At 40.2% G+C, this 25,032-nt stretch overlaps 2 protein-coding genes across 2 annotated transcripts; both read right to left on the reverse strand.

Moving 5' to 3' along the window:
* Positions 1-4,410: 4,410 nt before the first annotated feature.
* Positions 4,411-13,148, reverse strand: LOC117057385 (vomeronasal type-2 receptor 26-like). Its single transcript, XM_033168226.1, has 6 exons — positions 12,931-13,148; positions 12,311-12,602; positions 10,536-11,375; positions 8,555-8,782; positions 7,397-7,523; positions 4,411-5,312 (listed from the first exon to the last, which is right to left on the reverse strand). The coding sequence occupies exons 1-6, from the start codon at positions 13,146-13,148 to the stop codon at positions 4,411-4,413; spliced, it is 2,607 nt and encodes an 868-aa protein (XP_033024117.1).
* Positions 13,149-15,521: 2,373 nt separating this feature from the next.
* LOC117057386 (vomeronasal type-2 receptor 26-like) lies at positions 15,522-23,880 on the reverse strand. The gene is made up of 6 exons (XM_033168227.1): positions 23,693-23,880; positions 23,085-23,376; positions 21,701-22,096; positions 19,613-19,840; positions 18,286-18,412; positions 15,522-16,423 (listed from the first exon to the last, which is right to left on the reverse strand). The coding sequence occupies exons 1-6, from the start codon at positions 23,878-23,880 to the stop codon at positions 15,522-15,524; spliced, it is 2,133 nt and encodes a 710-aa protein (XP_033024118.1).
* Positions 23,881-25,032: the final 1,152 nt, after the last annotated feature.

A 25,032-nucleotide genomic window follows, 5' to 3' on the forward strand; every position in this document is an offset into this window, starting at 1 on the left:
CTCGTTGATCTCATTCACAGCAAAGACTAAGGAAAGGACATGCTGGTAGTTCTTTGGCACTGCGCTGAAACAATAGAGAGATTATGCATGTGGTGGGTTTTCCTGCTTCTGCTGGACAGACCTCATGTTTTGAAAGTGGATAAACACACACAAACACACACATTATCCCACAAGATTCAAATTGGAGGACATGCACTAAAACTGAATTTTGAAAGATCCAGGGGAGACAGAAGAAAGTAAACACTTAGGTAAGCTATGAAATTTATTCCCACAAGTGTTAGCGATGGCCACCCACTTATATGACTTTAAATGAAGATTTGACATTTGTAATGAGGGAGATAGCTACTAACCACTATGGCTATGTTCTCTCCCCACTGTTGGAGGCACTTTGCCTTTGAATCCCAGTTTCTGGGAATAGGATCTGAGAAGACTGCTGTAATGCTCAGGACTTGCTTGTGGGTTTCTCATGGCCAACTGGTTGACTACTGTGAGATCATACTATAGGGCTATATAAGCCTTTGTCCGGACCCAGCAGAGCTTTTCTTACATTTGCTAATTGTTATGACCTCTTTGTGGAGAAGAGAATGAAATGTATGGCACAGTTGCTGAAGGGCAGAGTATGAAAAAAGTGCAGAAGGAAAAAATATGGCTGCAGATCAAATATGAATTTCCAAGGTTGTAAGTGTTTTAGTTTTCAAAACGTTTCAGGAAATCTGAACTAGTTAGGTTTGCCTTTTAATGTAAATTGAGCTAATGTTCTCCCCTATTCCTATTTATGGACAGTCAATTTACTGATGGTTTGCCTGTCCTCTCTACTACAAATCCTACTAGACAGTTGCCAACAATGAGGAGACTGCTTTCTGATCATAAAGGTAAAGGTAAAGGGACCCCTGACTCTGGGGTTGTGATGCTAATCTCACTTTACTGGCCGAGGGAGCCAGCGTACAGCTTCTGTGTCATGTGGCCAGCATGACTAAGCCACTTCTGGCAAACCGGAGCAGCGCACTGAAATGCCATTTACCTTCCCATGGGGGTGGTACCTTTTATCTACTTGCACTTTGACGTGCTTTTGAACTGCTAGGATGGCAGGAGATGAGACAGAGCAATGGGAGCTCACTCTTTTGCGGGCTTTGAACTGCCAACCTTCTGATTGGCAAGCACTAGGCTCTGTGATTTTGACCACAGCGCCACCCGTGTCCCTTTCGGACCACACTATCATCTTTATTATCTAATTTTAATTATTTATGTACATAACCAGGAGCTTTCCTCCCAAAAGAATAAAAATCACGTCCTTACGCATATTCATCATCAGTTGTTCCCTTTGGCTTTTCCTTAAAGTCTATTGAAGTGAAGACAGGTGCAATGAATTGTGAAGTGATGCCACCAATAACAAAGTGCCCCAGCTGATAATACTGGAGTTGGGCATGGAGGGGGTCAATCACACAATGCAATGCAGAACGTGCAAAAATTAGAGGGAACACCATGAGTAGGGCCCAGAAGGGTAAACTCAGCATTTTTGAGCTGAGGATCTTCTGTAAACCATAAATCACCTGTTTCAGTCTAAAATGTCAGCATACCTTCTGCCCTGTTGCCCTCAGCAGCTCAAGTCTCTGTGTATAAATAAATGGTAGAATAGCTGTCATTGGCAATGGGGTGCTGTTTTTATAAACATTCTGCTTTTTCTCCATGGCATATGGGCTTCAAAATACCTTATGGATATTGCTAGAGAAAAAATGAACGGCTGTGTGTTAAGATAATAACATGGTACACATTCCCGGGGGGGGGGGGTTCCAAGGTCTGTGGCACCATGTGCAGCAGAAACATTGAAGAAAATATGTTTTGCACCCTTGAGAAGATATTATCTGTTACATTGCAGATCAGGCTGAGCACCTGGTTTCAGGAAGATCTGAATGAAAATAATAGTGGATTAGCCAGGCCATGAGAGAAAATGGAAAGGCTGGTGTTCCATTATGCTCCAGAGAAGGGAATGTTCCACAGTATAGCATTAAGCACTTTGTTGCTCATTGTCAGGCTGCAAGAAAATCCCCTCTCTCTGTTGTCTGATGTTGTAAGCAGAACCAGGCACAGTGCTTGCAGTAATCAACTTTATTGCTCAGTAATCAAGGAGTCAGTACATGGCACATCCATCAGTTAAGCAGAAGCTAAAGTTTTGTCCTCTCTCCCCAATATTTATACCTCCGTCCCTGCATTTTTCCACTGTGACTCAGCTTTTCTTAATCATTCTAGCCTTTTTTGACCCTTATTTCCAGCACTGAGAGTGGGGGAGGGGAAGGAGCTGAATCAGGACTCTATTGCAGAATAGGAGACACAGCCCTCGCTCCTTCTCTCTCAGTGTCTGTGGCTACCTCAAGCCTCTCCCCTTCACCCTCACTCTGTGCTGACTATCTGCTGTGTGGACTATCAGGACTTACCTCAGAGGATGCCAGGGATCAGGACAAGGCCTCTTTCTTATCTCCCCGAGGGGTTAGGTTTTCAAATCTAACTAATCTGTGATGCACAGATGGGGCATCTGCATGACATGTCAACACACCCCATAGTGCGTGAGAATGATGTCAGGACACCCCACGGCATGTGTGCACGGCCTGATGATGTCACATTGCCCAGGCACACCCGATCACAGGGGCAAGGCAGCATGCATGACCAGTGACAAATAACCCCGGGGGGGGCAAGATACTTGAGATGGTGGTTGCATTCCAGCTCTAGGTACACTTAGAGGAGACTGAATGTCTAGATCATTTTCAGTTTGGTTTCAGGCCTGGTCAAGGCAACTATACTGACTTGGTTGCCCTGGCTAATGACATTTTCAGGAGAGAGAAGGAAGGAGTGCAGCCCACCTCACTGTTCTTGGTTGTCTATTTGTTCTGCAAATGTGCTCAGGCTAGTGTTTAAAACCCTAAACAACTGAGAGTGCATCTCCTTCCCTACAGACTCTCTGGGGTTTTATCATCTCCTAAGAATCACCTTCTTGGTAGTTCCAATGCACTCAGACATTTCAGGGTAGGTTGGTCTGGGTAAAAGCATTCTCTGCTGCGGCCCTTGAAATTTCCTCCCCACAGAGGGGACAGTGTGACACCATAGCTACACAGCTTTACCTTGACTTTTGACATCTGAGATACTTCCTTTCCAACCCTATATGTGGGACTGCTTTCAACCTAGATTAGTCCAGAATCTTACCATCCACAAGAAAACACACATTTGAGAACCATAACCCTGATCAGGTTGACCTCCTTATACATGCCCCAGGTGAATAAAGGAGGAAGGTGTGAGTACATCTCCCATTGCTTGAATTGCATTCTCCTGCTTTCATATATTTTCAAGTGTACACACTGCAGAGTAATTTAGAAGCAATGGGTAGTAAGTTCAGGTCTGGGGACAATAATATAACATTTTAGGGATAAGATACAACCCAAGATCCCAGCACTGGAGACCAACATGGAGAAGATCTCCACAGCCACTATTTACTTTGCTGTTTAAGTAGGTTGGGAAGAAAGGAGATTCCAACTAAACACCAGGAAGAACTTTCTGTCAGTAAGAGATGTTAGACAGTGGAATGGACTCCCTCAAAAAGTAGTGGACTCTTAATCTCCATCTAAAGGAATCATTGGAAATTATTTTTAAATTTGCTTGTACAGGATTATGATCAGAGTAAGTTTTTGGGCCAATTTCTGCTTTTTGTAATTTCGGTGCCAATTCGCTCGAAATCCAAATGTAATCTATTCTCGACCATGACTGCTGAGATTCACTGAAAAAAGTTGCCTCTGTTTCCATGGGGTTTCTTAATCTCAAAAAGTAGTGGACTCATCTTCCTTGGAGGTTTGAAAGCAGAGGTAGGATGGCAATGTGTCATGGGTGCTTTAGCTGAGATTCCTGCATTCAGGGGTTGGGACTGAATGACCATCAGGGTCTCTTCCACCTCTACTATCACATGTTCTATATTAATTAATTGAAGTAAATCAAGCACAGTAATACAATAAACATAATAAGGTGTGCAAGTACAAATACATAAATGCAAAGTATCTGAAAAAGATTTTAATTATATAAGGAAGACCAATTTTCATATTGTACCATGGAAAGGGAATCCTGTATGTCTATATATGTTGTGTACTGTACATGGTAAAATCCCACCAAACTGCACAGAATTTTTCATTATATTCACAGAATTGGCAACACATTATTTATGAGCTAATTTTTCAGCTGGTGCTAAACATATCTTTATACTGGAGAAAATTGCAAGTAATGCAAGGTTTTCCATATTGGAAAACTGAAATTCTGGCAGTAAGCAACATTTATATCAAGAGAACATGAAAGCTGAACTCTTCTAAAAAAAACCTTAAAACATTTAAAAAGGTATGCAGTATGATGATTTCAATAGTTTCAATAGTTAGATTGTTACATATTTCTCTTTTTTAGCTGCTCTTTTGAGTTGAGTTCAGGCTTGAAGACAATGATATAACATTTTGGGGAGAACATACAACCCAAGATTCCAGAACTGGAGGCCAAGATGGAGAAGATCTCCACAGCTACTGTGTATTTCCCTTTGGTGCTTAAGTAGGTTGGAACAAAAGAAAGCCACACACTGCAAAACACCAACATGCTGAAAGTGATAAATTTGGCTTCATTAAAGGTGTCCGGCAGCTTCCGAGCAAAGAAAGCCACAACGCAGCTGACAAGAGCCAGAAATCCCATGTAACCAAGAACATAGTAGAACATGTTTGCTGAACCTTCATTGCATTCCACTATGATTTCTTCAGGCAGAGAGTGCATGTCCAGATCTGGGAAAGGAGGGTCAGTACACAGCCATACTATACAAATACTTGCCTGGACAGAAGGACAACCAAGAACAATAGAGGTTGAAAATCTTTTCCCCACCCATTTCCTCATCTTGGATCCTGGTTTGGTGGCCATGAAAGCCAGAACCACAGTGAGGGTTTTAGCCAAAATGGAAGAAACAGCCACTGAGAAGATGATACCAAAGGCAGTTTGTCGTAGATTGCAGGCCAGTAACTGGGGGCGCCCAATGAATAGCAAGGAGCAGAGGAAGCAGAGCAGGAGGGAGAGGAGCAGGGTGTAGGTGAGATTCCGGTTGTTGGCTTTGACAATGGGAGTGTTTTGATGTTTGATGAAGATTCCAAACACCAAAGTTGTAGTTGCAGAAAAAGCCAGAGCTAAAAGAGCCAAGCTGATGCCTAAAGTTGCTTCATAAGATAAGAAGTTTTCTTTTTTTGGGATGCACTGGTTTCTCTCTTGGTTGGGATACTGATCTTCCTGGCACTGGAAGCAATCATCCATATCTTGAAGCATAAAGAAATCAGTTATAGCATTCTGAGTCTAACTGAGATAATACCATTTATGGTATAGGATCAGGAAAGTTTGAATTTTACTGTTGTATAATTCAATGTAATTTACAATATACACAATACAAAACATTATCTTTTTCAGGAAATTGTTAGAATGTTAACATTCTTCGTCTATAAGGTAAGCTATCTTTCAAGGATTCTTTACAGTAGATAATTAAATCAGAATTAAATCTAAATGATAAGCTCCATCAATGTTTGTTTGTGTTTACACATGCATAGAATTGTAATTTGGTGTGTTTAGAGGGAGAAAGTTCCTATTCTAGCAATGAGAACTTTCAAGATATCTGGATGCAGAAATATTCATTAAACATTCATGTTTAATAGCTTTCCAGTAGAAATGGTTGTAAAATAGGAAATTTCATTTACCAATATTGAAAGCAGTTCCTATCCCTGAAAGGAAGCTTATTATCAACTGAAGGTGCTAATATAACCTAGTTAATACACCTCAGAATATGGTCAAAAAATACTCTAGCTATTTGTCAGCATCTTCCTGTACAGCAACAACAACAGAACATTATCCTTTCCGTGATCTCCATCTTTTCATATAGCAATATCCATCACATATGTTACAAATGTTAGTATTTTTATTGTATTTGCATTGTAAATATATTTCACAAGGAATAAAATGTATTGGGGAAAGAAGGAGGCAGTTGGTAGCAGATGGCTGGTTGTTTATTCTGTGAGTTGCATCTTTGATTGAGAAGGTGGTAGTGTGAGTCAGAGAAATCCAGACAGGAGATAGAACTTTTGGACTCTAGGTACAAAAATCTTTCCAGAATGTATAATTTATTGTTGGAGTGGCATATGAAAGACGTACAAGTTAAATCTGTAATGATTGAATGGGCTAAAGATGTGTGGCACAATATAATGTTGCAAGATTGGGAGAGTTTGTGGAAAAATAGTTGGAATTTCTCAGGATGTACTATTTTAAAGGAAAATATGATGAAAATGATGTATAGATGGTATTTGACCCCGGTAAAGCTGGCTAAGATGTATCATATGTCAGATAACAAATGCTGGAAATGTAAAGATAGAGAAGGAACTATGTTTCACACGTGGTGGATGTGCCCCAAAATAAAGGACTTCTGGGGAAGAATTTATGATGGAATGAAAAAGGTGCTGAAAAACACCTTTCTAAAGAAACCAGAAGCCTTTCTTTTTCAAATTATAGGGGAGGAAATTCCCCCAAATATAGGATTTTCTTTTTGTATGCCACAACAGCAGCTAGAATATTGATTGCAAAGAACTGGAAAAACCAATTGAAGATGATAGACTTTATGGAACTCACCGAACTGGCAGCAAGACTGTATGAGCAGAGGGAGGAGACGGTGCAGGAAGAGAGGAAGAAATTTAAATTGTATTTAAAGAAATATTGTAATATTGAGAATATTTGAAAATCTAGGGAAGAAGTTAGGGATTTCTGGATAAAAATGTGGGTGAAAAAGAAATAGAGGAGAAAATTGGGTTGCAAAATGAATAATTGAATAAATGGATAATAAAAGGAAAGAAGTTAAATAAGAACATGATCCTTCTTAAAACAGGAGAAAAATGGAATCCAGGAAGGGAAGATCGGAGGAGGTCCCATCAAGATGTTAAGAAAATTAGATAAAAATAGCATACTGTTATTGTTGTGATTGTTTATGTCATTTTTTGTTGTTCTTGTTGTGTGTTTGTTATACATGATAAAATGAATAAAAATATTATTAAAAAAGAGAACGTGGGAGTGTGGTGACTTCAAGCAAACAATGTCTGGAAGACTTTTAGAGGATGGGCAAGCTATGAATTAATAGCTTATGCTCTACTATGAGGGAGCTTTCAAAACAAAAAGAACTATCTCTTGGGTTCAAGGACAGAAACACATTTCATATGTATGAATAATACTTGTTGTTCAACTTTTTACAACCTGACCATTAAAGATTTACCTTCAAGTCTTGTGTAAGGCGTCTATTTATCACAGGTAGCTAAAAAACAAACATGCTCTCAATATAGTTGATATACTATACCGTACATTCCCCTACCTGTCTGGTTTGAGATCTTCCCTTCTGGACATGGAGTACAATCATAGCAGCAAAATGGTTTCCCCTCTTTCCTTTGTCTGCTGTAACCTGAATGGCAGTGGTCATTACACAAGGCAAGGGGCACCACCTGCCCATAAAACAAAAGGTATTGTATGTATTCCATTTTATTCTTGTTTTTTTTTTTTTTTTTTTTTTTGCCTTTTCATCAACAGGTTGCTGCATTGAAATAAGGCACCCAGAGGGCTTTTATTACTATTAATTAGCACCACTAACTTTGCAATGGTTGTGACAATCACCAATATTTGTGGATATTCAACCCAATATAAAAGATAATAAATTCAAAAATTGCAGTATTGGAACCGACTCTGAGAACAATTTATTCCATCCCCCCACAATGCAGGAATATACAGCTGTCCTATAAAGGGATCAAACCTGTGACCTTGGCATTATCAGCACTATGCTATAACCAACTGAGCCACTCAGCCAATAAATGGTTCAGGGAAAGAAAATGTGCAAAACAATGGATTTACTTATATGCTTTTCCCTTTTATAATATGTTTTTGAAGATGAGAAGTGGCAACTTGGTACCTTAAAAGAGATGAATCAAAGAAATGAAACTAAAGATTCCTACGAAGCACAATTTTGCATTGCATGCTTTCTGTTCTTCTTACATGTGGATGTTCATATTATAAAACATTTATTTAATGATTGAATTTTATACCACATTTGGAAAATTACATTTCCCACACGGCAACAGCAGAAATACAGTGGGTAGGCAGAAATGTATCCGAGCAAAAGAACATGTCAAAAATGATATTAATTTATAATTCCCTGACACCTAACTCGTTCTTCCACTGAATGACTACAAAGGCTCTAACCCTTTGTTGCTAGGCAAACGACATCAGCTAACTTCCACTTGTCAGCAGATCTTGATTCAACTAGATAGTGTAGGCATTTCAACCAGTGACTCAGGGCTGAGCTGCACAGTTTTAAACCCTGGAAACCAAGATCGCTACAGTAACATGTAAACAACCCACCCCTAACCATACGAAGAATCAATGCAGCTAAAAGGAACTCCTTCAGCAGGGTGTACATGATTATATAAAAAATATGGTGACTGTATACCTATGGACCTTAGAAGCTGCAATTGGGTCCTACCTGGTTAAAACTCTGGTGCCATGTAATGATCTTTTCATCAATGGAGAAATCACTGCCCAGTGGAGCTAGAGGATCCATCTTCCCAACTTTCACTCTTAAGAAGGACTTATTTGGGAAAGTCACCCAGTTGATAACATCAAATCCCCCTTCTAGCTCACGTTTCTCATTAAAGAACAGAGTGTCCCCTGCGCTGTTGTTAAACAAGCTATTCCTCAGGAAAGGTTGAAGCTTCAGTGGAAGAAAGAGAATGGTAAATTGGGTAGAAATAGAGCACACACCAAAAAATTTCTTTTTTCTGGTATAAATTCACAGTATTTGTTGAAACTCCCCTTGAGTTTTAAGGGGAGACATAGCTGCCCAGATCTCATTTTAGAAACTAAGAAGCATTTTTTTGCCTAGAAGTAGTAGCTGCCTTCATTGAATGTAGGTAAACCTTTTTAGTTACAGGTGGGTAGCTGTGTTGGTCTACCATAGTCAAAACAAAATAAAAAATTCTTTCCAGTAGCACCTTAGAGACCAACTAAGTTTGTTCTTGGTATGAGCTTTCGTGTGCATGCACACTTCTTCAGATACACTGAAACAGAAGTCACCAGATCCTTAAATATAGTGAGGGAGTGGGGAGCGGTATTACTCAGAAGAGTGGTGGGAATGGGTGATTGGCTGATAGGTGTGGAACACCTGTTGACTACTGTTAAAGACTGCAATTGGTCTTGCAGGGAAAGGCAAGGGGTGAGATGGCTAAAGATAGCTTTGTCATGTATTATGAGATAAGAATCCAATGTCTTTGTTCAGACCAGGTTTCTCCATGGTTTTAAGTTTGGTGATTAGTTGCAATTCAGCCACTTCTCTTTCCAGTCTATTTCTGAAATTTCTTTGTATTAAGACAGCTACTTTGAGATCTTTTATAGAATGTCCTGGGAGATTGAAGTGTTCTCCTACTGGTTTCTCTGTCTTGTGATTCCTGATATCAGATTTATGTCCATTTATCCTTTGGCGTAGGGTTTGGCCTGTTTGTCCAATATAGACAGCTGAAGGGCACAGTTTGCATTTGATTGCATACACAATGTTGGAAGATGAGCAATTAAATAGTCCTGAGATGGAATGTTTGATGTTGTTGGGGCCAGTAATGGTGTTGTCCGGGTTTATGTGGCAGCAAAGTTGGCATCTGGGTTTCTTGCAGCCTCTGGTACCACAAATGTTGAATAGGAGGTTTTAACCATAGCTGTCATCTTTTCCCTTTCTTTAAGGGAAATTCCTTTATTCCGAATAGGATTCCTCGCAAGAAAAGGAAAAAGTTGACATCTATGGTTTATACGTTAATTTACAAATTTAATCCCCAATCCACATCCATCAAACCTAAGTTCAAAATTTCCATTCAACTCTTTTCAGCACCTGCTAAAAACATTCAAGCATTGCAGTATTGGCAAGACTATTGGCTGAAATTTGCCAGCATGCTTCCATAGAATTTAATACAACAGAATCTCTTGAACTGCTTATTGAATTTCACCAAACTAATGAAAGTTTATGTTCCTTGACAAACCAGAATAAAGTGCTTCAGTAGTTTTTATGACAATTGCATGGAAATATATGGCATGTTTGTGCAGAAAAAAGGTTACAAGTGTGTTTGTTAGCATTTCTAAGCTTAAATGTGGTATTTAATATCACATCTCATTGAAATTTGAACCATCTATTAATAGCATAAAAATATATATAACAAATATCCGTAATTTCTGAAGCGAAGACTTTTTATTAGCAATACATTTTTGCAGCTTATACTCAAGGAACCATGTGTGATTCTCACCATCATTAGGAGAACTTCTGTGCCGTTATAATAATAAATACATATAACTTTTGAAAGAACCAAATGGAAAAGCAACATTCTATGTGGATGTGGAAGCCTCTGAATGTTCTCTCCAAGATTTAGTCTTATACGTGGACTATTCATTTAAAAAAATGATCTGCTTTCCATGATAGACATTACCTGAAAATGTGGCTTTTGAGGTCTCAAATAGTTACCAAGCACCATCTCTCCATGTTTGGTTCTGGATGCCAACATGGCATCCAAAGCATGTGCCACAGCATAGACGGCATTGTAGATGCTGTAACTTTGGCTGGTCATTTGCATTTCAAAAAAAGCCCCAGGAAGGCTCTCCAGCTTCTCCTCACCAGTGCAGGATTCCTCATCCGTCTCCACATCTAGAAATTGGCAATTGAATGCCTGTTGCCAGAAAAACCTGATAAAGCCATCGGCCGCAGAGTGGGTATTCAGGTTCAGGAGAAAATGTTGGAACCCCTTAACCTCACTGGAATGAATGGCAAAGGAAAAGGCACCATGGAAGTTTTGTATATCCAGACCTTTCTGAAATGGTTCCGATGAGAAATCCCAGTCAGCGGTCATAACCCACACTTTGTTTATGGGACTCACATTCATCATTTTGCCAATTAGTAGCAGCCATTGCAATCCTGACTTGGTGTTTTTGTCTGCATTGACAACAAATACATTGACGTTTGTTTTGCTTAGGGAGTTGGCCATATTCTGACATTTCACTATCAACCCATCATCACCAAAACCACTGTGGTTTACCACTCTCTCAGTGACAGCTATACAGATGTCATTCCGGGAAAGCTGGCGTGTCAACTTTTTCACAAACGTTTCTCCTTTATCGTTAGCTGTGACAATTATCCCAACCCACTTCCACTGGAAATAGAGAAGAAGCTGAACAATGCCAGTGTATTGATGTTCTTCACTGGGGGCCATTTGGTACAAGGAAGAAATATGGTCTTTTTCACTCACCGCTGGAGTAAATGAAGAATAGGTTATCTAGCGAAGAAACAGAGGAATTTTTAAATCACCAGGTAGGATATTTATGTTCTTTAAATAATCAAACACGTCTTTAGTACATCATGTTTCAGCAGAGGGAGAGATTGGGATCAGAACCATTGGTTTAGCTAAGTTGGCAATCTCAATAACTTTCTGAGTTTAAGGATTAGTTTTTGAATTTGGTTTTCCTCATCCCTGGTCCTCATTTTCCTATTTTAGCCATTTCTTATAGGCAGTAGTGGCTGGTGAAGCGGGTCAGGGTAACCTTTTTGGCCTATTGGGACAAGAGTCTCTGAGATATACTGGGAAGGTAAAATGGTAGGGAGTGTGATTGGATCAGTGCTGATGCATTATTCTGAGTGCTGGATTGGATACATTGGTGCGTTTTCATCACACCAACCTAACTCTTCACCCCTATACCTTTCCTTCTGATTACACCACACCAAAAATGGTGCTGAATAGTCAGCCTTTCTGGAAAATGAGCTGATTTCCACATGATACTTCAGAGAAAAATTTGTAGCATCTTCTGAAGATTGGTTTCACTACCCTTCCCACTTACATAGCTGAAAATTTCTAAGGCCCGCCAGACATATGATAGTCAGGAAGAGGTAGAGTTTAGCATAATCAGCCAGAAATTACTGAGATGATTTTCTACAGATGACTAATTCATCACTGCAAATGGTTGAATTCTGTGTCACAATGTTTTCCTTGACACAGAGACAGAGTTTGGCATAATTAGCTGGTGATTACTGACATGGTTTTCTACAGATAACTATGTTATTTAAAGAAAGAAATATAAGCAAAACTTATTTGTTTTAACCTGTCAAAAAACATTCTCCTTTCCTTCTCCCCCTCCCAGTGCCCTGGGAATATAAATTAAGGCTAAATCACATTCAACAGTTGTGGAATTTTCATTCCAGTCACACTCTTCCTACCTGTAGAATCTTATAAAGGTCCAAGATGGAGGCCATGTGGCTTGAAGTTTCCGAGTCAAGGCCCCCAATGGCAGCTATCAGGTTCTTCTCAACACCACACTTGTAGTTGGGGATGGTTTTCCTATGATGAGAGATGAGGTTCAAAGTATTCTGATAAGTCATCCTTGCATCACAGTAGCTGTCATAGATCTGGAACCCCAACGTGATGTTGGATAAAATGTTCGGGTTCTCGTTGACCTCATTCACGGCAAAGACTAAGGAAAGGACATGCTGGTAGTTCTTGGGCACTGCGCTGAAACAACAGAGAGATTATGGATGTGGTGGGTTTTCCTGCTTCTGCTGGACAGACCTCATGTTTTGAAAGTGGACAAACACAATAACATATTATCCCAAAAGATTCAAATTTGAGGGCATGCCATAAAACTGAGTTTTGAAAGATCCAGGGAAGACAAAATAAAGTAAACACTTAGGTAAAACTATGAAATTTATTCCCACAAGAGTTAGAGATGGCCACCAACTTATATGGATTCAAATGAAGATATGACATCTGTTATGAGGGAGATATCTACTAAGGGTAATATATGACTGCAGCGGAAATGGGAAATGTTGTTGATTCTTACATATATTCCTCAGCAGGTGTTTCCTTTGGCTTCTCCTTGAAGTCTATTGAAGTGAAGGGAGGTGAGAAGAACTGTGAAGTGATACCACCAATAACCAAGTGCCCCGGCTGATAATACTGGTGTTGGACGTGGAAGAGGTCAATCACACAATGCAAAGCAGAACGTGTCAAAAATAGAGGGAACAGCGTGAATAGGGCCCAGAAAGGTATAGATAACATCTTGAGATGAGGAGCTTCTGCTCTTAACAGTAAAGCACCTGTTTCAGTCTAAAATGCTTATTATCACCCAATGTCAGCATACCTCTGTTCTGTTCATTCGGCAGCTCTAGTCTCTGTGTATTAATGGTAGAATAGCTGTAATTAGCACTAGGGTGGTCTTTTATAAGCATTCTGCTGTTTCTCCGTGGAATATGGGCTTCAAAATACCATATGGGTATTGCTAGGGAGTGAATGAATTGCTGTGTCTTAAGATAATAACATGGTACACAGTCTCGGGGGGGTTGCTAGGTCTGTGGTACCATGTGCAGCAGAAGCACTGAACAAAATATGTTTTGCCCCCTTGAGAAGATATTATCTGTGGCACTGCAGATCAGACAGAGCACCTGGTTTCAGGAAGATCTGAATGGGTTTGATCATAATAGTGTATTAGCCAGACCATTTGAGAAAATGGAAAAGTTTGTGTTCCATTATGTGAAGCAATATGCCGAGAAGGGAATGTTGCATAGTATAGAAAATGCCTTGCAATAAAAAGGGTTCAGGTCCAGCATCATGACACGCAAAGGAAGGAAGAAATAGCTCACTGAGAACATAGCTAGTGTTAACATGTGGTTTTGTGGTTTTTTGAAAGCATTCTGTCCATTGAGTACTTTGTTGCTCACTTTCAGGCTGCCAGAAAAGCCCCTCTGTCTGTTGTCTGATGATGTAAGCAGAACCAGGCACAGTGATTGCAGTAATCAATTTTATTGCTCAATAATCAAATAGTCAGCACGCAGCACATCTATCAGATAAGCATGTCTATTGCAGAAGCTAAAATTCTGTCCTCACTCCCCCCTTAATTACACCTCTGTCCTTGCATTTTCCCACTGTGACTCTGCTTTTCTTAATAGTTCCAACCTCTTCCCAACCCTTCTTTCCTGCACTGGGAGTGGAGCAGGGGAAGGAGCTGAATCAGGACCATATTGCAGAGCAGAAGACACAGCCCCTGCTCCTTCTCTATCAGCAGCTGTGTCTACCTCAAGCCTCTTCCCTTCACCCTCACTCTCCACTGGTGATTCCACTCTGTCCCACCAGTCTGAACCTGGTTCAAAGTTCCCTTCACCCTCAGGTGCCTCCTGGACCACAGGCTGCCACCACTCTTCCTCATCCAGCCAGTCCCTGACGCTCACTGTGTGCACTATCAGGACTTACCTCACAGGATGCAAGGGATGAGGACATGAGGGATAAAGTTTTCAGATCAAAGTGATCTGTGGTGGTGGCAGGTATAAAGGGGATGTTTATTAAAATACCCAAGGAAAACCCAGCTCATAGCTGCATATCTTAAATAAAATGAAAATGTGGTACAGAGGAGTGTGGGCAGTCCCAGAGCACCTCAGAATAAAGTGTGTGGCATGATAGAGGTGAGGGCACATCCCCTCTTTAAGAGAACATTTTTGGACCCAGCATCTATGACCCAGAAGCTATGAGCCATAAACTATGACCTAGTGACAGGGGTGCTAAGTGAGGGGTGGGGGCTTCCCCTGAAAATTTTCAAGGATGGGGCAGGCCTACTTTAACATTTCCTGGCAGCCATTGTGGCACACGCTGAAGGGCATGCGACAACGCACTTTGCCACCTCGATTGAGGGGGCACGGGCCGTATGATGTCAGCATGCCATGACACGTGCGCAAGCCATGGGGTGTCTGCATGACATGTCAACACACCCATCAGTGTGTGCAAGTGATGCCAGAACACCCCACAGCATGTGTGCATGGCCTGCTCATGTCACACAGCCCAGGTGCCTCCAATCACAGGGGCAAGGGTGGCCATCTGTCATGGGTGCTTTAGCTGAGATTCCTGCAATGCAGGAGTTTCGACTGAATGACCATCATGGTCTCTTCCACCTCTACTATCACATGTTCTATATTAATTCACATGTTCTATATTAATTAATTGAAGTAAATCAAGCGGAGCAATACAATAAAAATAATAGGTGTGCAAGTACAAATACATAAAAAATGTATCTGAAAGAGATTTTAATTATATAAGTCAAGACCATTAGGAAGGCCAAATTTCATGTTGTACCATGGAAAGGGAATCCTGTAGGTCTATATATGTTGTGTTCTATACATGATAAATCCCACCAAACTGCACAGAATTTTTCATGATATTCACAGAATTGGCAACCCATTATTTATGAGCTAATTTTTCAGCTAGTGCTAAACATATTTTTATACCAGAGCAAATTGCAAGTATTGCAAGGTTTTCCATATTTTGACATATAAAGTTCTGGCCGTAAGCAACATTTATATCAGAACCTGAAAGCTGAACCGTTCCCAAACAAACAAAAAAACAAACCTTAAAACATCCACTATAATGATTTCAATCGTTATATTGTTATTTATTTCTCTTTTTTAGCTGCTCTTTTGAGTTGAGTTCAGGCTTGAAGACAATGATATAACATTTTGGGGAGAAGATACAACCCAAGATTCCAGAACTGGAGGCCAAGATGGAGAAAATCTCCACAGCTACTGTGTACTTCCCTTTGGTGCTTAAGTAGGTTGGAACAAAAGTAAGCCACACACTGCAAAACACCAACATGCTGAAAGTGATAAATTTGGCTTCATTAAAAGTGTCTGGCAGTTTCCGAGCAAAGAAAGCCACAACAAAGCTGACAAGAGCCAGCAATCCCATGTAACCAAGAACATAGTAGAACATGTTTGCTGAACCTTCATTGCATTCCAATATGACTTCTTCAGGCAGAGAGTGCATGTCCAGATCTGGGAAAGGAGGGTCAGTACAGAGCCATACTATACAAATACTTGCCTGGACAGAAGCACAACCAAGAACAATAGAGGTTGAAAATCTTTTCCCCACCCATTTCCTCATCTTGGATCCTGGTTTGGTGGCCATGAAAGCCAGAACCACAGTGAGGGTTTTAGCCAAAACGGAAGAAACAGCCACTGAGAAGATGATACCAAAAGCAGTTTGTCGTAGATTGCAGGTCAATAACTGGGGGCGCCCAATGAATAGCAAGGAGCAGAGGAAGCAGAGCAGGAGGGAGAGGAGCAGGGTGTAGGTGAGATTCCGGTTGTTGGCTTTGACAATGGGAGTGTTTTGATATTTGATGAAGATTCCAAACACCAAAGCTGTAGTTGCAGAAAAAGCCAGAGACAAAAGAGCAAAACTGATGCCTAAAGGTGCTTCATAAGTTAAGAAGTTTTCTTTCTTGGGGATGCACTGGTTTCTGTTTTGGTTAGGATACTGATCCTCTTGGCACTGGAAGCAATCATCCATATCTTGAAATATAAAGAAATCAGTTAAAGCATTTGAGTCTCACTGAGATACTACTATTTATAGAATAGGATCAGGAAAGTTTGAATTTTACTGCAGTATAATTCAATGTAATTTACAGTATACACAATGCAAAACATTATCTTTTTTCAGGAAATTGTTAGAATGCTAACATACTTTGTCTATAAGGTAAGCTATCTTTCGAGGATTCTTTTCAATGGATGTTTAAATCAGCATTAAATCTAAATGATAAGCTCCATAAATGTTTCTGATTACACATGCATAGAATTTAAATTTCGTGTCTTTAGAATGAAACAGTCCCTATTCTAGCAATAAGAACTTTCAAGTACTCTAGATGCAGAAATATTCATTAAACATTAATGTTTCACAGTTTACCAGTAGAAATGGTTCTAAAATAGGAAATTTAATTAACCAATAATGAAAGCAGTTCCTATCCCAGAAAGGAAGTTTAATATCAACTGAAAGTGCTAATATAACCTAGTTTACACACCTAGGAATACGGTAAAAAAAAATACTCTTGAATTGACAATTCTAGAATTTGGGTGTTAAAGTAAGTTGCTGTCCATGTAATCCATGAAGTTTTCAGTTTTAGTGGTAAGCTGAAGATATGCTGGTTAGATATTTATAATATAGTTCATGATGAAACACTTGTACAGTGGTACCTCTGTTTAAGAACAGCCCTGATTACGAACTATTCAATTTATGAACTCCGCAAATCCAGAAGTAGTTTCCCGGTTTGCAAACTTTATCTCGGTCTAAGAATGGAAGCCGAACTGGGGAAGGGCACTGGCGGCAGGAGGCTCCATTAGGGAAAGTGTTTCTTGGTTTTCAGTTAAAGAATGGACTTCCGGAACGGCATAAATCCGTAAACTGAGGTACCACTGTATCTCTAACACACTATTAATATGGAATACATTCTGAAATATATGGAATTAGGTAGTTGTAAGATAGCTAATGCCGCTAATTGGTGCCAGTGATAACAGAGCCAATTAAGATACACCAAACCAAATGAGAGGTTGTTGTTGTTGTTTTTAATCTGTGTGTTTTTCAGCTTCTTTCTGCACATCATCAACAACAGAACATTATCCTTTCTGTGACTTCCATCTTTTCCTCTTGATATTGCAATCTCCATCACAGATGTTACAAATGTTAGTATTTGCATTGTATATATATTTCACAAAGTATAAATGCTATTCAGGAAAGAAGGGGGGAGTTGGTAGCTGACGGATTCGTTGATTATTCTGTGAGTTGCCTCTTTGACTGAGAATGTGGGAGTGTGGTGACTTCAAGCAGACACTTTCTGGAGGAGTTTTAGAGCTATGGATTAATAGCTTATGCTCTGCTATGAAAGAGCTTTGAAAACAAAAAGGACTAAATCAAATCCACCTTGGGCTCAAGGGATATATATATATATGTGTGTGTGTGTGTGTGTGAGAGAGAGAGAGAGAGAGAGAGAGAGTGAGTGTGTGTGTGTATGAATAATACTTGTTGTTCAACTGTTGACAACCTGACAAGCAAAGATTTATCTTCAAGTCTTGTGTAAGGCGTCTATTTCTTCTCAAATAGCTAACAACAAACATGCTCCCAGTATAGTTGATATACTATAGCACAGTGTTTTTCAACCACTGTTCCGCGGCACACTAGTGTGCCGCGAGATGTTGCCTGGTGTGCCGTGGGAAAAATTGAAAAATTCAAGAGAATTACTTTATATATAGTCAATATAGGCACAGAGTTAAATTTTTTAACATTTTCTAATGGTGGTGTGCCTCGTGATTTTTTTCATGAAACAAGTGTGCCTTTGCCCAAAAAAGGTTGAAAAACACTGCTATAGCATACAGTCCCCTACCTGTCTGGTTTGAAATCTTCCCTTCTGGACATGGAGTACAATCATAGCAGCAAAATGGTTTCCCCTCTTTCCTTTGTCTGCTGTAACCTGGATGGCAGTGGTCATTACACAAGGCAAGGGGCACCACCTGGCCATAAAACAGAAGGTATTGCATGTACTATATTAGATTTGTGTTTGGTCTTTGCCTTTTCATCAACAGGCTGTTGCGTTGAAATAAGGCACCCAGATGGTTTGGGTTTTTTAAAAAATTAATTAGCACCACTAACTTTACAATGATTGTGACAATCACCAATATTTGTGGATATTCAACCCAATAAAAAAGAATATAGAATCAAAAATTTTAGCGTTGGAAGGGACTCTGAGGACCATTTATTCCAACCCCCCACAATGTAGGGATATACAGCTGTCCTATAAACCTTGGCATTATCAGCACCATGCTCTAACCAACTGAGCCACTCAGCCAGAAAATGGTTCAGTGAAAGAAAATGTGCGAGACAATGGATCTACTGATATGCTTTTTCATTTTATAATATGTTTATAAAGATATATGGTTCCTTTAAAAAAATGAATTACAGAAATTAAACTAACGTTTCATACGAAGCACAATTTTGCATTGCATGCTTTCTTTGCTTGGTACATGTGGATGTTCTCATTATAAAACAAATATTTAATGATTGGATATTTATTCCACATTCCACATTAGGAACAATACATTTGAAACATGGCAACACCAGAAATACAGTGCGTAGGCAAAGATGTATTGGAGTCAAGAGAACATGCCAAAAATGGTATTAATTTATAATTCCCTGACACCTAAAAAGTTCTTCCACAGGATTCCTAGAAAGGCTCAATCCCGTTGCTGCTAACCACACACCAGCTACCTTCCACTGGTCAACAGAGCTTGGTTCAACTACATAAGGGATTGCCAATCTGGGTCCTACCACCTGCTATTGGGCGTTTCAGGACTGTAGATGGATGGTAGAGGGTTCTGCAGCACAAGCTGAATCCTCCTCCCATTGAGCACGGCTGGGCGGTAAGTAAATTTTACCATTTTAGAAAGTTATGCATTTGTGGGTGGCAGGTATAAAAATGTTGACTACCCCTGAACTAGATAGTGTAGGCATTTCAACCAGTGACTCAGGGCTGAGCTGCACAGTTTTAAACCCTGGAAGCCAAGGTCACTACAGTGACATGTAAACAACCCATCCCTTACCATACAAAGAATCAATGCAGCTAAAAGGAACTCCTTCCACAGGGTGTACATGATTATAAATCAAATCGGGTGAATGTCTACGTATAGACCTCAGAAGCTGTAATTGGGTCCTACCTGGTTAAAACTCTGGTGCCATGTAATGATATTTTCATCAATGGAGAAATCACTGCCCAGTGGATCTTGGGGATCCATCTTCCCAACTTTCACTCTTAAGAAGGACTTATTTGGGAAAGTCACCCAGTTGATAATATCAAATCCACCTTCTAGCTCACGTTTCTCATTATAGAACACAGTGTCTCCTACACTGTTGTTGAACAAGATATTCCTCAGGAAAGGTTGAAGCTTCCATGGAAGAAAGGGAATGGTAAATTGTGTAGAAATAGAGCACATAACACAAAGCCTTTTTTCTCATGCTGGGATCAATTCACAGTATTTGTTGAAATTCCCCTTGAATTTTGAGGGGAGACATATCTGCCCAGAACCCATTTTAGAAACTAAAAACTTTTTTTTTTTTTTTACCAAGAAGAAGTATCTGCCTTCATTGAATGTAAGTAAAGCTTTATAGTTTTTCAAATTTGTTTGGTTTATTTTTAGGAAGAAGAAGAAGAAGAAGAGGAAGAGGAGGAGGAGGAGGAGGAGGAGGAGGAGGAGGAGGAGGAGTTGGAGTTTGGATTTGATATCCCACTTTATCACTACCCGAAGGAGTCTCAAAGCAGCTAACATTCTCCTTTCCCTTCCTCCCCCACAACAAACACTCTATGTGAGTGGGGCTGAGAGACCTCAAAGAAGTGTGACTAGCCCAAGGTCACCCAGCAGCTGCATGTGGAGGAGCGGAGACGCGAACCCGGTTTACCAGATTACGAGTCTACCACTCTTAATCACTTAATCATACAGTTGGAAACTGAGGAAATATGAGCAGAACAAAATAAAGAGGGATAAATTGTGGAATTTCCTAATTCTTAGGTTCCAGGATGATGCAAATTGCATAAGTGGTTTGACTCTGTTAAAAAAGAAAAGTCTTCACAGTCTGTTTAGCCTCAAATTTTCCCCACACATGTTGGACAAGAGGTTTAAATTTTAATTTACAGATTTAATCCTTAATTCACATACTTCAAACCTAAATTCAACATTTCCATTCAACTCTTTTTACCACCTGCTAGAAACATTCAAGCAGTGCAGTATTGGCGAGACATTTGGCTTAAATTTGCCAGCATGCTTCCATAGAATTTAATACAACAGAAACTCTTGAACTGCTTATCAAATTTCACCAAACCCTTGAAAGTGTGTGTTCCTTGACAAACCAGAATAAAGTGCTTCAGTAGTTTTTATGACAATTAGATAGAAATATATGGCAAGTTTGGGTAGAAAAAAAGGTTACAAGTGTGTTTGTTTGAACTGTTAAACTTAAATGTGGTATGTAATATCTGATCTCATTGAAATCAGAACCATCTATTAATAGCATCAGAAATATGTAACAAATATCCTTAATTTGTGAAGAGATGACTTTTTATTAGCAATAGATTTATGCAGCTTAAACTCAAGGAACCATGTGTTTGATTCTCAGTTTAGCTAGGAGCACTTCTGTGCCCCTATAATAATAAATACATAAAACTTTCCAGGCTTATCAGACACAAAGAACCAAATGAAAAAGCAACATTTTCTGTGGATGTGGAAGCATCTATTTGTTCTCCCAAAGATTTAGTCTTATGCTTGGGCTATTAATTAAAAAAATGATCTGTTTTCCATGCTAGACATTACCTGGAAATGTGTCTCTTGAGGTCTCAGATATTTACCAAGCACCATCTCTCCGTGTTTGGTTCTGGATGCCAACATGGCATGCAAAGCATGTGCCACAGCATAGACGGCATTGTAGATGCTGTAGCTTTGGCTGGTCATTTGCATTTCAAAAAAAGCCCCAGGAAGGCTCTCCAGCCTCTCCTCACCAGTGCAGGATTCCTCCTCTGTCTCCACATCTAGAAATTGGCAATTGAATGCCTGTTGCCAGAAGAACCTGATAAAGCCATCAGCCTCAGAGTGGGGATTCAGGTTCAGGAGGGAATGGTGGAACGCCTTAACCTCAATGGAATGAATGGCAAAGGAAAAAGCACCATGGAAGTTTTGTATATCCAATTCTTTGTGATATGGTTCTGAAGAAAAATCCCAGTCAGCGGTCATAACCCACACTTTGTTTATGGGACTCACATTCATCATTATGCCTATTAGTAGCAGCCATTGCAAACCTGTCTTGGTGTTTTTGTCTGCATTGACAACAAATACATTGATGTTTGTTTTGCTTAGGGACTCGGCCATATTCTGACATTTCTCTATCAACCCATCATCACCAAAACCACTGTGGTTTACCACTCTCTCAGTGACAGCTATACAGATGTCATTCCGGGAAAGCTGGCGTGTCAACTTTTTCACAAACGTTTCTCCTTTATCATCAGCTGTGACAAATATCCCAACCCACTTCCACTGGAAATAGAGAAGAAGCTGAACAATACCAGTGTATTGATGTTCTTCACTGGGGGCCATTTGGTACCAGGAAGAAATATGGTCTTTTTCACTCACCGCTGGAGTAAATGAAGAATAGGTGATCTAGCGAAGAACAGAGGGATTTTTAAATCACCAGGTAGGATATTCATGTGTCTTTAAATAATTCAACACATTTTTAGTACATCATGCTTCAGCAGAGGGAGAGATTGGGACCAGAACCATTCCATTAGTTCACATGACAGGTCAGTTTTATTTACGTACTCCTCATCTACCTTACGTTCTCTATTCAAGCTGGCAATTGCAATAAGTTTTTGAGATTCGTTTTTCAATTTGCTTTTCCTCAACCCTGCTCATTATTTTCCTACTTTAGCCATTTCTTATAAGGCAGTAGTGGCTGGTGGAGTGGATCAGGGGAACTTATTTGACCTCTTGGGACAAGATTCTCTGAGATGTACTGGGAGGGCAAACTGGAAGGCAGAGAGGTTGGAACAGTGCAAATGCATTATTGTGAATGCTGGATTGGGTACATTGGGGCTTTTTCATCACACCAACCAAGCTCTTCACCCCTGCACCTTTCCTTCTGATTCAACCACACCAAAAATGATGTTGAGTAGTCAGACTTGCTGGAAAAGGAGCTGATTTCCACACGATACTTCAGAGCAAAATTTCTAGAATCTTCTACAGCATGGGTTCTCAAACCTTCCCATTTTTTTCTAACCACAGGGCCTACTTACATGTCTGAAAATTACTGAGGCCCACCAGACATAGTAAAGTGAGGCAGAGGTAGAGTTTGGCACAATCATCCAGAAATTCCTGACATGATTTTCTGCAGATAACTAATTCATCACTGCAAATGGTTGAATTCTTTGTCACAGCATTATCCTTTATGCAGAGACAGATTTTAGTGCAATTAGCTGGTGATTACTGACATGGTTTTCTACAGAGAACTATGTTATTTAAAAAAAAGATAAATAAGCAAAACTTATTTGTTTTAACCTGTCAAAAAAGATCTCCTTTCCTTCTCCCCTTCCCTATGCCCTTGGTATATACACTAAGGCTAAATCATATTCAACAGCCGCACTCTTCCTACCTGTAGAATCTTATAAAGGTCCAAGATGGAGGCCATGTGGCTTGAAGTTTCAGAGTCAAGGCCCCCAATGGCAGCTATCAGGTTCTTCTCAACACCACACTTGTAGTTGGGGATGGTTTTCCTATGATGAGAGATGAGGTTCAAAGTATTCTGATAAGTCATCCTTGCATCACAGTAGCTGTCATAGATCTGGAACCCCAACGTAATGTTGGATAAAATGTTGGGGTTCTCATTGACCTCATTCACAGCAAAGACTAAGGAAAGGACATGCTGGTAGTTCTTTGGCACTGCGCTGAAACAATAGAGAGATTATGCATGTGGTGGGTTTTCCTGCTTCTGCTGGACAGACCTCATGTTTTGAAAGTGGATAAACACACAAACACATTATCCCTCAGGATTCATATTGGAGGACATGCAATGAAACTGAGTTTTGAAAGATCCAGGGAAGACAAAAGAAAGTAAACACTTAGGTAAACTATGAAATTTATTCCCACAAGAGTTAGAGATGGCTACCAACCTATATAGATTTAAATGAAGATTTGACATTTGTAATGAGGGAGATAGCTACTATGACTGCAGCGGAAATGGGAAATGTTGTTGGTTCTTACGCATATTCCTCAGCAGGCGTTTCCTTTGGCTTCTCCTTGAAGTCTATTGAATTGAAGGCAGGTGAGAAGAACTGTGAAGTGATACCACCAATAACCAAGTGCCCCGGCTGATAATACTGGTGTTGGACGTGGAAGAGGTCAATCACACAATGCAAAGCAGAACGTGTCAAAAATAGGGGGAACACCATGAGTAGGTTCCAGAAGCATAAACATAACATCTTGAGATGAGGAGCCTCTCCTCTTAACAATAAAGCACCTTTTCAGTTTAAAATGCTTATCATCACCCAATGTCAGCATACCTCTATTCCGTTCTCTTGGCAGCTCTAGTCTCTTTATGTAAATGGTAGAATATCTGTCATTGGCACTGGGATGGTCTTTTATAAGCATTCTACTGTTTCTCTGTGGCATATGGGCTTCAAAATACCATATGGATATTGCTAGAGAGTGAATGAATTGCTGTGCCTTAAGATAATAACATGGTACACAGTCCCAGGGGGGTTGCTAGGTCTGTGGTACCATGTGCAGCAGAAGCACTGAAAAAAATATGTTTTGCCCCCCTTGAAAACATATTTTCTATTTTGTTGCAGATTGGGCAGAGCACCTGGTTTCAGGAGGATCTGAAAGCGTGTGAAAATAATAGTGGATTAGCCAGGCCATGGGAGAAAATGGAAAGGCTTGTGTTCCATTATGCTCCAGAGAAATAAATGTTTCAAAGTTTAGAAAATGTCATGCATGAAAGTTGTCAGGTCCAGCATCATGACTAACAAAGGAAGGAAGAAATAGCTCACTGAGTGTTAACACTCAGTGTTAACATGGGTTTTGTGTTTTTTTTTGCAAGCATGATGTCCATTAGCATTGAGTACTTCGTTGCTTGCTGTCTGGCTGCCAGAAAAGCCGCTCTGTCTGTTGTCTGATGCTGTAATCAGAAGCAGGCACAGTGATTGCAGTAATCATCTTTGTTGCTCAGTAATCAATGAGTCAGCACACAGCACATCAATCAGATAAGCACATCAGTTGCAGAAGCTAAAATTCTGTCCTCACTCCCCCTATTTATATCAACCACTTGCATTTTTTTCACTGTGCCTCACCCTTCTAAATCATTCTAGCCTTTTCTCGACCCTTCTGTCCTGCACTGGGAGCGGAGCAGGGGAAGGAGCTGAATCAGGACAGTATTGCAGAGCAGGAGACCCTATCAGACACTATCAGCATCTGTGGCTGCCTCAAGCCTCTCCCCTTCACCCTCACTCTCCACTGGTGATTCCTCCCTGTCCCACCAGTCTGAACCTGGTTCAACGTCTGCTTCCCCCTCAGGTGCCTCCTGGACAACTGGCTGCCACCAC

Source organism: Lacerta agilis, chromosome 14 (genome assembly GCF_009819535.1).
Source record: "Lacerta agilis isolate rLacAgi1 chromosome 14, rLacAgi1.pri, whole genome shotgun sequence".
NCBI classification, from domain to species: domain Eukaryota; kingdom Metazoa; phylum Chordata; class Lepidosauria; order Squamata; family Lacertidae; genus Lacerta; species Lacerta agilis.